The sequence below is a fragment of the Falco punctatus genome (genome assembly GCF_963210335.1).
Source record: "Falco punctatus genome assembly, chromosome: 10".
NCBI classification, from domain to species: Eukaryota; Metazoa; Chordata; class Aves; order Falconiformes; family Falconidae; genus Falco; species Falco punctatus.
Window position 1 is genome coordinate 31026756 of NC_137590.1, and position 12398 is coordinate 31039153.

Consider the following 12398-nt stretch of genomic DNA (forward strand, 5'->3'; position numbering starts at 1 on the left):
AAAGCCCTTTGCTGCCTCATGGCTGGCTGGCAGCTCTAAAGCAAGCAAGCGATGAAATTCGGTTCCAAACGAGCTGGGGCTTACTAAAGCAGGGAACTCAAAAAAACAACACACAAGCTGGTTGGCAGCTTCACACTTCTTCAGCCTGTAATGCTTCTGCTAACCACTCGTCACCAGAAATGTCTTTGCAAGTGGAGTTCCAGACAATGACAAGACAACGTGGGGAAACATGCTGTATCCTACTGGCTCCACAACGATTTTGTATGTTTGTAGGCCTTTTAAAGTTCTCTCAGTTCCATAGTTTCCTAGGGCACCCTGTTTATACACAGCAAGTAAATGCTCACTCTGACAAATGGTCAAATACACGATGGCACCTTCATATGACAGAAGGATTTGAATAGTTGTTCAGATTAAAAAAAACACAAACCCACAGCAGACTCCAAGAAAGTCATTTATTTCCACTTGTCCTTACAAGTTAAAGACAGTATGCTTTTTCTTAAAAAACAGTATCATGTACTATTTAGAAAATGATTACACCTTTCTCGTCAAAGAAAATACATCCAATTATGACGTCCTGTCTACCTTTTAAGGATAGGTGGGTTGGTTTCTTTCTTTTTAAGAGTAATCCTTAGAACGTATCAGCAGAAAACGCATATAGGTGAGGATAAAGTTACCAGCAAATGGATAAACGTTCCTGTATACTTAGACATACATTAACACGAAGGAACTCATCCACCAACTAGTGCTCCATTGGCTCCTCTGCCTTTTCTGCAGGTTCATCAGCAGGCGGAGCAGGCTTAAAGAGAGGAAAAATAAATATTTTAGGAAGGCAGAAGACAACACCTGGCAAATCAGCTTTATCCTGGCCTCAGCACCATGAGTGGTAAATGCAGCTCACGTCACCAAACAGCTTACGAAGTAGCGTTACCCAAATTAGCGTGGAGCAGGACAGAGCTGGTCATTAGGAGACTAAGGATGCATCTTGCCACAGGTGTGAGAAACATACATAGCCACTGTTGCAAAAACAGTGAAAACTTGTATTTGGTCGAAGAAAGACATACCTGATTGAAGAGAGATGGCATGGGAACAGCCTGGCACCAATTCAGTGTAACTTGACGTAATAAGCATCCCAGTCTCCAGCTAATATTATATGGTCTTCATACAGTAACTTCAATTTTTTATTTTTTTTTAAAAATCACATTCCTAAAACTCTACTAGCGTAGTAGAGAGTTAAACATAGTAAACAACTATGCTAGGTCATATATCACAAAATGGTGTCTTTCAACAAAGCCTATTTATTTGTATCTGAACCACACACCTTTCTCTGTGGTCTCTCCTCAAGACCTTCTAGGAATGGTGCTACGTCATCATCGTCATAGATGGTAAACTCCATGTCTTTGCCAACAATTCCAATGGAAACATTCTGTTAAGCAAAGTTTTGAAAGAAGTGAGAAGCATTTTTCTGCAAATAACTCTCGCTTTACAGCTTTCACTTGTGAAACAGATCAAAGTTTCCTCCAGTGATAAAGAGACTCGTTGTGCTGTTTGTGTCCACTTAAGGAAAGAAGGACATTTTGAGACACAACTCCTTTGGCAGACCGTACTAGGAACGGAAAGGGAGGCAGATTTATACCTTACAAAAGCTATCAGGTTTCAAAATCTTGTAAGTAAAACTACTTTTCAAGGGTTTCACTTTCTTTCAACATTTGTTTTGGTTTTAATAAACCTACACAATTTTTCAAAACGACTTATTTTAATCTTAATTTGCATTTTCATTGTTTTAAGAGTTCTAAAAAACAAAGAGTAAAGGGCTAAGTATAAAAAAAAATTAAAAATGGAAAAGGGCAGATCAGCCACAAGCAGAACACCAACTAACAGCCATCCTTACAGTTTTCTTGTTCAACACCTCTTCAATTCACTGTCAGAAGTTTCTGCTACTTTTTGACGCTGGATACTTAATCAACTACTTGTGCATTACCTTCCCTCACATCCCAGGTGAATCACTGACTCTGCTGACAATGCAAATTGTGATTCCAGTTCTATATAATGCAACTTTAACGGTGATCAAAGTTTAAAATGGGAGGAAGCAACCAAGGAAAGAATGTCTCATTTAGAGAAAGTACAATTTTTGTCAAAAATTTTTAAATCCAAGATAATTAAGGAAACTGTAGGTACACTGGTGACATAAAATTAAGAAGATATTATCTACCAGCATTCAGCTTCCAAATTTCAGTGCCAGACATACTTTATATAAATTTTGTCACAGTAATTTCTAGTAACAGTGGCACTAAAATACTCTTGTTAAGAAAACCTAGTATTTACCTTGGTGGTCAGATCCTGCTCAGCAGGAAGAGTCTCTCTCAGGGCACGCAGTCCATGTTTAACTAACTCATTTAGATTACCTTAAAATGAAATCAGAAAGACATTTACAAACTGTACGGTATTATCTCTAGACACTCACTTCCTCTTATTCCTATTCCTAGTAGACAACTAGAAAATCAGCCTGGCTAACTTGACTTCCAGAGCTTTTCTTCTTTTTGGTACCAAACACAGAGCTGGCTATAAAAAGCACACCTTGAAAAACCAGCCCTTCCTTACATGTGAGGTTGAACGCATCTGGGTTTGGCACCTGCCTTGCCTCCAGTACAAGTGATAATCAAAGCTTTTTTCCCCTCCACCAAGCAGCTATTCGATAGCCTCTTCATCACCATTTCATACAAAAATAAATTCACCATTTGAAATGCACCACCTAAATACTGGCCCTGACATACTATCCCTGCTCCGATACGGAAAAATTGTACTTTCCCTCAGTTAAACAGGACAGAGGCCCTGTTACTGTTTTCTCTGCTTTTCTGAGCACAACTTCTCTTTGAATTACATGTAATAGGCATCCAGATGTTAAGGTATGAAAATTTGTAACATTTTATCCAAAATTTTGCAGATTTACACTTATGCCAAACTCGGCTCCCAAAATTTATCTTCCTGTCTTACTAAACGCAAAAGAACAGAGCAGTAGCAGAAAAAGTGCACAATTGATGAATAACATTAGATAAGACAGGGTTTCATTACTCACAGTCAGTAAATTCAGTCATGTGTCTCTCCAAGTAAGTTCGTGCTGACTGTGAACGAGCACCAATAGACATTGCTTTGCAGTCAAAATAGTTTGCAGAGGGACAAGTCTGGAAGATGTGAGGACCCATATCCTACAAAGAGAGGGAAAACCCACACAGAAGGTAAAACAAATGTATAAACTTATACCAAGTCTGCTCCTGGAATACATTTTTTAAAATAGTTTTGCTTCATGGTACGTTGCATAGCTTACATATATATATGCACATAAATACATTTTATATTGCTTATCATGTCACTGTTATACAATTCCTTCAAAATTACTGTTAAAGAAAGTGAAATCTAAAAAAAAAAAGTTCTTTACACCTTGTTCATTAAATTGCCGTTTTTACGTGGACAGGATAGCTGGCATCAAAAATGTTTCTTTTTCTGTTCCATAAACTGTGCTGTGTATATGTATGCTTCCTACTTCATGGCTTGCAATAGACACTTTACACTTCATATTATCTTTTGTATTATCTACAAAAAAGTAAAAACCTGCAGCAGACTCAACCATGCCATGCAAGATTTTAGGCAAGACGACAATTTCCTTCAACCCTGCTCAGATCAAAAACTCTTGAGGTCAGACATTGCGTGTGCTGCATTAAGCAAACTTGCTGCTAAACAAGTAAGAGAGAGGCCAGTAATGATTTCCACATCCATTTTTTATAAAACTTATTTAAAATAATAGTTTGTAAAGCTCCATAATCGATAGTAAAATAATTACTGCCATTGTGGGATCAACATTTTGATCTCTTAAAACATAAAGAAATCTAATTTTTTGCACCTTAATTAGCTTTTCATTTTTGCAAATGTACACGTCATAAGTAGGATTAGCTATTAAGCAACATTTCAAAATGTTATGTTTTAGGGTAAGTTACAGAAAATTATTTCCTTATTCAAAGAATATTGATGAGTCCATCCCTTCCATCTTTCCCCATTTGGTGTATAAGATTGCATTAAGCACATTTTCTTCTAGATCAATAGTAACTAGCACAGCTTGCTTACATCATAACCTGCAATGAGCAGTCCTACGCCATACGGTCTTCTGCCATAACGCTGCGTTGGTATCTGGGTTTCTTAAATAAGCTAAGGAAACAATCTCAAAATAACATGTTAATTACCCAAAACATTTACCTCAGCCAAGTGGAGATGTACCAAAATCATTATATAGTCCTTGCAAACCTTTCCGCAGGAGTGAAGACCACATTCAAGAGAAAAAGATCTTGCAACTTACTTGCAATACCAACTTCTTCACCAAAAGAAAATTTAGCAATTATCTTTCCTGAAATAAAGTGGTGCATTCAACAAAGTAATACAAACAGTTCACCTAATGCTGCACAGCTTAGTTTAATTTCTTAACCCTTTGAACTCTTTCTAGGCACCTAATAACAGAACACAAGGCCTCTGCTGTGTTCTATGCAAAGATAGAAATTACCACAGGAAAAAAGAAATAATCTGACAAAGCAGCTACAATGCAACAATCACATTTTGAATCGTGCAGTCACCTTTTGCCCCCCACCTCCAAAGGCATGGGGCTGTGTGACAGAAAAACAGCACGGTGTTAAACGTTGTACAGCACTTTATCGCTTCTCTACCAGTTCAGTGTATGTTATGGGATATTCTCTGAAAGAACACCCAAGCAATGCGAATAAAGAAAAATTAACTTTCAGGTTTTTTAAATTTAATATGCCTTTTAAGGTGTGATACATGAAAATAATTTTATGAACATGCACGAAGGAGTAAAAAGCTACAGAAGTGTTACAAGTGTAAAAAAAAAAAAAAAAAAAAGGAAAAAGGATACTGCTTCCAATTAGTGACACTAGGCGAGACACTGGAAGAGGTCTATCAAACACAAACCTAGAATCCAGACACTCCTGACGCATGAAATTGCTAGGAGAAAAAAAAAAAAACAAACAGAAAAATAAGAATAAAGAATAAAAAACAAACCAATGCACAGATCAAAGTCACAATGAGTTTGTGTCTCAATACTTGTTGTTAAGGTAAGCATTTTTGTTTCAGCTCTGCTTGTTGAGAAAAAGGGTCAAAGGCAATAAATAATTTTATTTCATCATGACCTATAATTGTTATTTAGAAAGTTGACCACAGGTTTGAAAGAGTATTATAATATTTCAGCCATACAAATGCAAAGAAAGTAGTCACACAAGCAACAGATGGATCATCTGGAAAAAAGCCACAGTTAAATTCTAACATTTGTTTGTGATATCACAGAAATTAAGATTTATTTCAGAAATTCCTCCTATGCCTTTTTTTTTTTCCCTTTCCTATCAAACTGAGGAAAATGCCTTCTTCCATGTACATTTACCTCATCTGATGAAACCATGTGGCCAGCAGGTAAAAAGCAAGCCACTCTAAAGCCCAAGCATACAGCAGTGTATGTTTTTAATAACTTGCTTAAATGCGTGTACACAGAAGCAGCTGCTAGAGGGAAGTAAGTGATGCACTTTCCCAGACTGCTTGGAAACCCCATCACACGGAGGAAACCAGACAAGACAGTCTTACTAGTAACAAAACCAAAGAGCAAAATTGTGGGCCAAACAAATGAGATTTCTGCCAACTACTTAAAGATCTGCCAAAATTTCATGCCGAGGTCTTTGGCATAGTACAACAGAGCAGTAACTTAAGACTAATCCTTAGCTGACCAGAAAATTTCATTCGCAATAGTCTACAAATGAACTTTCCACTCATTATTGCAGAACTGTGTATGTTGTGTATGTCAACAAATAAGATACTCACCACAAGAGCCTTGCATCAGCAGTAAGTCCAGCAATTGAGATACCAATATGGTTGTCAACATACAGGATTTTTTTCTGATGAGCTGCCAGCTCAGACTGTGCTCTCTACGCATAAAAGAAGAAAGCTATGTAGCAGACTGAACGGTTTGCCAAGCACTGTGGAGAAATCTGCTAACATTTATAGCAAGAACTGAATATGACATGAAACAATAATAAAAAAAATGTATAAACTTGCAACAGAAGACAAGAAAAATCTGATGCCAGTTCAGTAGGGAACTGTGAGAACTAAAGAAAGGACAGACACACACTCAAGCTTTGGGAAAAGAAATAGTTTTACTATTAGTAACCAATGGATAAAAAATAGTAATAAGGGATACATTTTTTAAAGGGGGTGGGGAATAATCTTTCATACATTTCCTTAATTTTGTGAAAAAGTACTTTGCACAGGTACTGAAAGTATTTATAGCTCTATACTGGTACTCAAGCAAAAGGAAACTGGCATTGCATTTACATTACACATAAAAGCTCGGACTGCCCAAAACAGATTTGCCAAACCAAAACTTTTCTCCTAACATTAGTGTACTGAGAACACAGTTTTGAGGTTACCTTGAGAGCAACCAGAACAGCATGTGTTTTCGATTTCAGCCCCACGGTAGCTGAGCCTTGTTTCACAGCTTCCATGGCATATTCTATTTGATGGATTCGGCCCTACAGAGTAAAACCAAAGGTAATAATTCTGAAGTTCATCCTCTAAATCAAGTTTCAATGGTTTTTGATTTTCAGACCTTTGATCCCCCCACCCCAACAGGTACACTAACTGCATTACAGTTTAAACCTACAACCATGAGACTCCCTCAATTATCTTCTGCAAACGCCTCACCATCAACCCACAAAAATCTGGCCGTTTCTGAGCCACTCACTACTGCATACAAAGAAACTGGAAAAGCTAAAGAGCGAATAATCTTGAGATTATAATCACAAGACTTCTGTCACTGTCTTTAAAGGAATCAGTATTTGACCCAATGTGATTCAAAGATAAAACTTACAGCTGAAGTCGGACATGTAACTTTTAATCGAGTTTCCTCAAGAAATTAGTCTTATGCAATTGCTGTGTCTCACCATCATTCCCTAATAACTTCTGCACAAGTTATTAGTCAACTGCAGTAAAGTCTGAAAGAGGAGTAGAGGTCTCATAGACTTTAAGTCCCACTATTAAGTTCTGCAAAGGCAGCCAGGAGCTTTGCAGGAAAATAAGACAATGTCCTTTTAATGCAACCACTGAGAGCAAAGTAGCTAATTTCTTGCATTTGAGTTGATGAGCCTATGTCAAATAGCCAGCATGTTCACTGCTACTGTGCAAGTACAGAATTACTAACCACAGCACATAGTTGCATCCTACCAGTTGTAATAGAGTGGAACACAGTAGCTGTTATAATAAAATGTACTGAGGATAATCTACGGGAAACCACCTTCTACAAGGTTGGTGGGGAGTTTTTTTGGGTTTTGATCTGGTTTACATAGAAGAATACAAAGTGCAGCAGATGCTTAAAATACCCTAACGTTCCATTTAATTCACAAAGTTATAAATGGAATTTCAGTAACATCAGATATTTCCTGCCCGAGAGCAGTGTGGAATCGCTGTGACCTGTCCAACATGTATTTATCAACTTTCATGAATGACTTGCAAGGCTGTAAAAGTGTGAAACCCCTTTAATCTCGTATTTCCTTTTCTTTACAATAACATCTGAAAACATCCCCCAAGATAATATCATTATTCTTCGTTCCTTTATTAACAATACCAAGAACTATTATGGTATCATATCACTGCCTCACCTACCAGAATACATGGAGGAGTAATGGCAGCACTTGGTAATTTTAAATGTCTTTTATAAAAGACAACAACACTTCACATTTTCAAGGCAATTTATGGAAAAAAATTTGAAATTAGTGTTGTTAATGACTTCACAATATCTACTAAAGGTCTCAAGAGAATATTATAGTTTTTAAAGTAATTTTTCAAGTAACAGACAGATCAAAAGATTTAAAATTACAGTTCCTGATACAGAATCTGCCAGAGAAACACAGTCATTAAGAAGGATGAAAATAGTTCAAAGCCACCTACAACTATCATTGTATTGACTAAAACCCACCCAATTATTCAAGGTTGTCTTCATATAGGTTGGAAAGTATAAAACATGCTCTGTTACAATGTGTGTTGAAGCTGTATCTTTTAAGCAGTACCACTACACCATGAAGGTTTTCCATAGTAATACAAACTCACAAACTAACGACACATTAACTTTAGACTAATACGATTTGCTATTTGCATTTAGAATAAATCTTTAGTTTTGCTAAATCTAGCAATGAGTCAATTTTCAAGACTCTTGATTTTCCATATATATCCTATCTTACAATGTCCATATGGAGAGAAGAGGCAACATGAATTGACACTTGCATTTAAAATTCTGGAGTATCTGTTTTGAAGTCAATATAGCCTATGTAAGTTTTAGAAGGCACAATGTATCTTTCTAATAACAATACACAGTATGAAACTGATTTAGAGGTAATAATATTTAAAACTCAAGTGCAAATCTCAATATAATCTGAAGTACAGATAGCATGAAGCCTCTGTAACATTCTACAACACAGGAAACTAGGGACACACCGCTGCACAGATTTCACTGAATCATGACGCAAACTGCACTACAAGAGGATATGGCGTTTAACCACTTAATGTTCTAGCTCTCAATATTATAATTATAAGCTTTATATATGGAATTTATTTGACAGGGATGTTTGTGACCATTTCAATCTAGAAAATTAACTTCTGCGCATTTATACTACAAAAATCAGCATCTCAGATGCCATGCTTCAGATTACCATATGGGAATAGTCATTCCAGTACAGGCTTACACGGCAGAGAGTTGTGTGCACACAAAAAAGAGAAGTAGGTGCTGTTACACCACACTTGAAAAAGCCAGCATATACTCACTTAAGCACTAAATACTAACTTTTAGTAATTTTATTTTGTTTTGAACAATTTGCAAGCAGTAAAGCTCTTAATACAGAAATACCCCAACCAAAGAAGTTCTTCCCAATTGCAAACCGAATGGTGCCTTTCCAATATTAGCTAGGGAATAAAAGAGAGAATGAACTAGCAGTCGTCTAACACTGGCAAAATAGAAGCTTGGTTTCATGCTTTTTAATACCAACTTTTTAATATAGGTCTGTAAATTGGTCACAGAACGGTTGGCTTTGGAAGGGACCTTTAAAGACCAAGTCCAACCCTCAGTGATGACAGCATCTATTTTGTACCTCGTAAGTACATTTGGAAAGCAACCACCCTAAGTACTTTGCGGTAACAGGGCCCACACAGCAGCAGCTCAGAGGCGTTAACGGCCTTCTAGACACCTACAGCCCACAAAAAAAGGGCACAGACGACAGTAAGCTTTAGGCACCTGAACACAGTCTGCATTACCGTGATACCACTGCTGTGAGAGTGAAGGAAAACCAAAAAGCAAGCAAACAGCCAGTCAGCATGCTTATAAAGTTTTTACCTGCGGGCTCCAAACTGTGACATCGTTGTCATACTGGTTACGAAACTAGAAGGAATAAAAAAAAAAAATATCCATTAGTGTAACTAATACGCAGGCAGGGAGAGCATTCCCGAGTGCAGCTGGGGTCGTTTTCTTTTCAGGGCCTTGCAGGTGCAGCTGTAGCTCCCCGGCCTGCCACGGGGGCCACCCCCGCCGCGTTTCTTTCCACGCCGGGGCAAGAGCACAGGCATAGGGGGCAGAGCAGCGACCCGCAGCCCCGGCGCGGGGAAGCCGGAGGGCGAGGAGCCGGTGCCCGCGCCGGGGAGGGCCGCTGCGAGCCCCGGCGTCGCCCGGCCCGCGGCCCGCCCCGCCGGCAGCCCAGCAGTCACGGCCGGCTTCTCTGCAGCGTCACGCCAGGCCCAGCCGGGCCGAAGGGGTCGCGCTCTGCCGCCACTGCTCGCCCCCCCACCCCCCCAGGCCCCGCCTGCCCTAGCGCGGCCGCCCCCGGCTCCGGGCGGCCCCGGCAGCGAGGCCCAGACCCGGCCCGGCCCGCGGCTAGCCAGACCCCGCACAGCCCGGGAACCGCTTACTCACGGCCCCGTTCCCTCCTTCTCGCCTCCCCCTTCCCCCCGGGCCCGCTCGGCAACCCAGGCACGGGGCACGGAGCGCGCTGCCCCGGCTGGCCCGCCGTGGCCGCCCCTCACCATCCTCCTTCCCCCGACAGCGGCGCGGGCTCCGGGGCAGCTAGGGGGGACCGCTCCGGCAGCAACCGCTCTGGTCTGAAAGCGGCTAGGCAGCGCTAGTCGCACCTCGAATCATCGACCGAGCGCACAGCGGCTGGCCCCGCCCCTCGGCCGAGCGATGTAGCGCGGGGCGGCCCCGCTAGCGCATGCGCGGTCTGGGAAGGAGCGCGGGGTGTGGGCGGCTCGCTGCCCTGAGGGGGGCTGTGAGGCGGTGGGGGCTGGCTCTCTCTCTTGCCGCCCGTGAGGCGGGCTGTGAGGCTGGAGGGCGGCTCTCCCTCTGCCGCCCTGAAGGGAGCCGTGAGGGGGGGAAGAGGGCCGGGCTCTCCCCTGCTGCCCTGAGGCGGGAAGCGGGGCGGCTCTCCCCTGCCGCCCCGCTGAATAGAGACGGGGGCCGGCCCTTCCCTGCTTCCCTGAGGCGCCGCTCTGGTCGCGGCACGTTTCCTGGCGTCCGCAGCCCTCAGCTGACAAACGCCTGGCAGCTGCTCTTTGCTGCAGCCCCCGAACGGCTTCCTTAAGCCGGCCCTGACCGCGGTTTGCTTGCTGTTCAGTGTTTCTCCTACTCAAAACGGTGCAGAACGGCTCTTAAAGATTCCTGCATGCAATACAAAAAGTCTGTTACTTGAGGAAAACATGTATTGTGGAATTTGGAAATAACTTCTTTTTCTTACTGAAACTCGATGTTAGCCTTTTCGCTGGTTTTTAAAGACTGCTGAAGATAAAGGCACCGATGTAAAATAGGATCCATGTGCTATTAATTGCCTTCTCTTTATACTTTGAGAAAACTCCGCCTTTGTTCTTCATAGTCACAGGATATGAAGAGGGCATGGGAAAAAACACCGTGGTATGGTCGTTGTTAGGAATATGCTCTAGGTTTTATGAAACCCTTAGGTACAGATAGGAGTACATATGGATAAAATCAATCACCAGTTACTCTTTAAAAACTGACTAAAAAAATCAAACCCCCACCACTGCCAGCTTCACAAAAGCTACCTCTGAAACAGCTATGAGAATTTGTTCACCAAATCTGTGCACAGATGCACACCAACCTCAGAAGGGTACTACAGAACCACCAATATTAGGTTTGTACCATTTGCCCCCTCACTTATTTTTTCCACTCGGAGCTAAAATCCATCACTGTCGCCACAAGGGTATCCCTGTGCAGCGTGCATATGTCGCACCCATCTTGGTTAGCAGGCTACAGAGTCCAATCCTACCTATTCTAAAACCACTACAAGGTTTCAAAGCTGTATTTCAGTCATTCTCCTTTTATCACAAGCATGTGGTTTATGAAGTGTGCTTCCCAAAACTGCAGTGAAGTTTTCATGCGGTGTCCAGGCTAACAAAACTTATGAGCCTAAGCAGATTAGGGTAAAAAAAAAAAACAAAAACCAAACACAACCAAAAAAAAAACCAACCCTACCAAACCAAATAAAGGCAGTTGGGTAGGAGTAAAACAACAGCCACTCTTAATCAGATGTAGCAGACTGGAAATCCTCTTACATTTCTGTTTCGGAAAAAAAAAGGGTACAGGAAGTCTCTGAAATTATATAAAGCTACATGAGAAGCACTATTATGAATAATATTAGAACAATATTACTATGTCTTTCTTAATTAGAGCCAAGATGTGATTAAATTTCTAAATGGGTCTTTTTGCTCTCAAAGATAAAAAACTACAAGTGCTTAACAAAGATTAGTTGCTTACTGGAGCTCTTATTTTGGACCATATGAAATATTTTTATATAGTTGTAAATGAAAAATGACTTAAATATTACTATGATAACTCCTCTATAGGATTGTGTGACTCAACCATGAAGACAAAAGAGAATCAATACTGTATTCATATGTTTTCTTTTTTTTTAAAAACAAGTATCCAGCTGCTGAGGTCACAGTCCTTAAAGTCAAACTAGTGTTCTAGCAGCTTGTGATTACTGCAGGACCAATGACACGTTTCTTTTACCACTGGAGAATTTTCTCTTTTCCCCTGGACAGGGCCACAGTGTTGTCTAGGAAACAAAAAATCTAAACCAGACTGTTGTAAATTATTTAACTTGTTTTGTTATTTTTAAGCTTTCTGATTAACAAAAATTCATTTGATCTGAAATAACTTCCTTTCCTCAACATTGTTTGGTGTGCCCCGAAACAGGACATATAAACATTTTATTAAGTGAGCTGAACAGCTTTGAAGTCTCTCGCTGAACTTTCTGTAAATATTCCCATAGTCTCTGCTAGAATGCCATTCTGTAATAACTTCCCAC

At 40.6% G+C, this 12398-nt stretch overlaps 2 protein-coding genes across 2 annotated transcripts in view; one reads left to right on the forward strand and one right to left on the reverse strand.

Annotated features, from left to right (window-relative positions):
* The window catches only part of RIC3 (RIC3 acetylcholine receptor chaperone), a 415628-nt gene that overhangs the window by 319292 nt on the left and 83938 nt on the right, over positions 1–12398 (forward strand). The gene's annotated exons all lie outside the window — the stretch shown is intronic.
* PSMA1 (proteasome 20S subunit alpha 1) lies at positions 439–10233 on the reverse strand. The gene is made up of 10 exons (XM_080404836.1): positions 10105–10233; positions 9422–9466; positions 6471–6572; positions 5866–5969; positions 4913–5001; positions 4117–4187; positions 3074–3203; positions 2323–2402; positions 1319–1423; positions 439–796 (listed from the first exon to the last, which is right to left on the reverse strand). The coding sequence occupies exons 1-10, from the start codon at positions 10105–10107 to the stop codon at positions 740–742; spliced, it is 786 nt and encodes a 261-aa protein (XP_080260962.1). The 5' UTR covers positions 10108–10233; the 3' UTR covers positions 439–739.

Excerpts from the sequence above, each read along its gene's own strand:
- PSMA1 (XM_080404836.1), bottom strand. Across the intron at positions 6,573-9,421 it reads TCACAGTTTGGAGCCCGCAG|GGCCGAATCCATCAAATAGA; the intron begins GTAAAAACTTTA and ends TTTACTCTGTAG. Across the intron at positions 5,970-6,470 it reads CTGTTCTGGTTGCTCTCAAG|AGAGCACAGTCTGAGCTGGC; the intron begins GTAACCTCAAAA and ends TTTTATGCGTAG.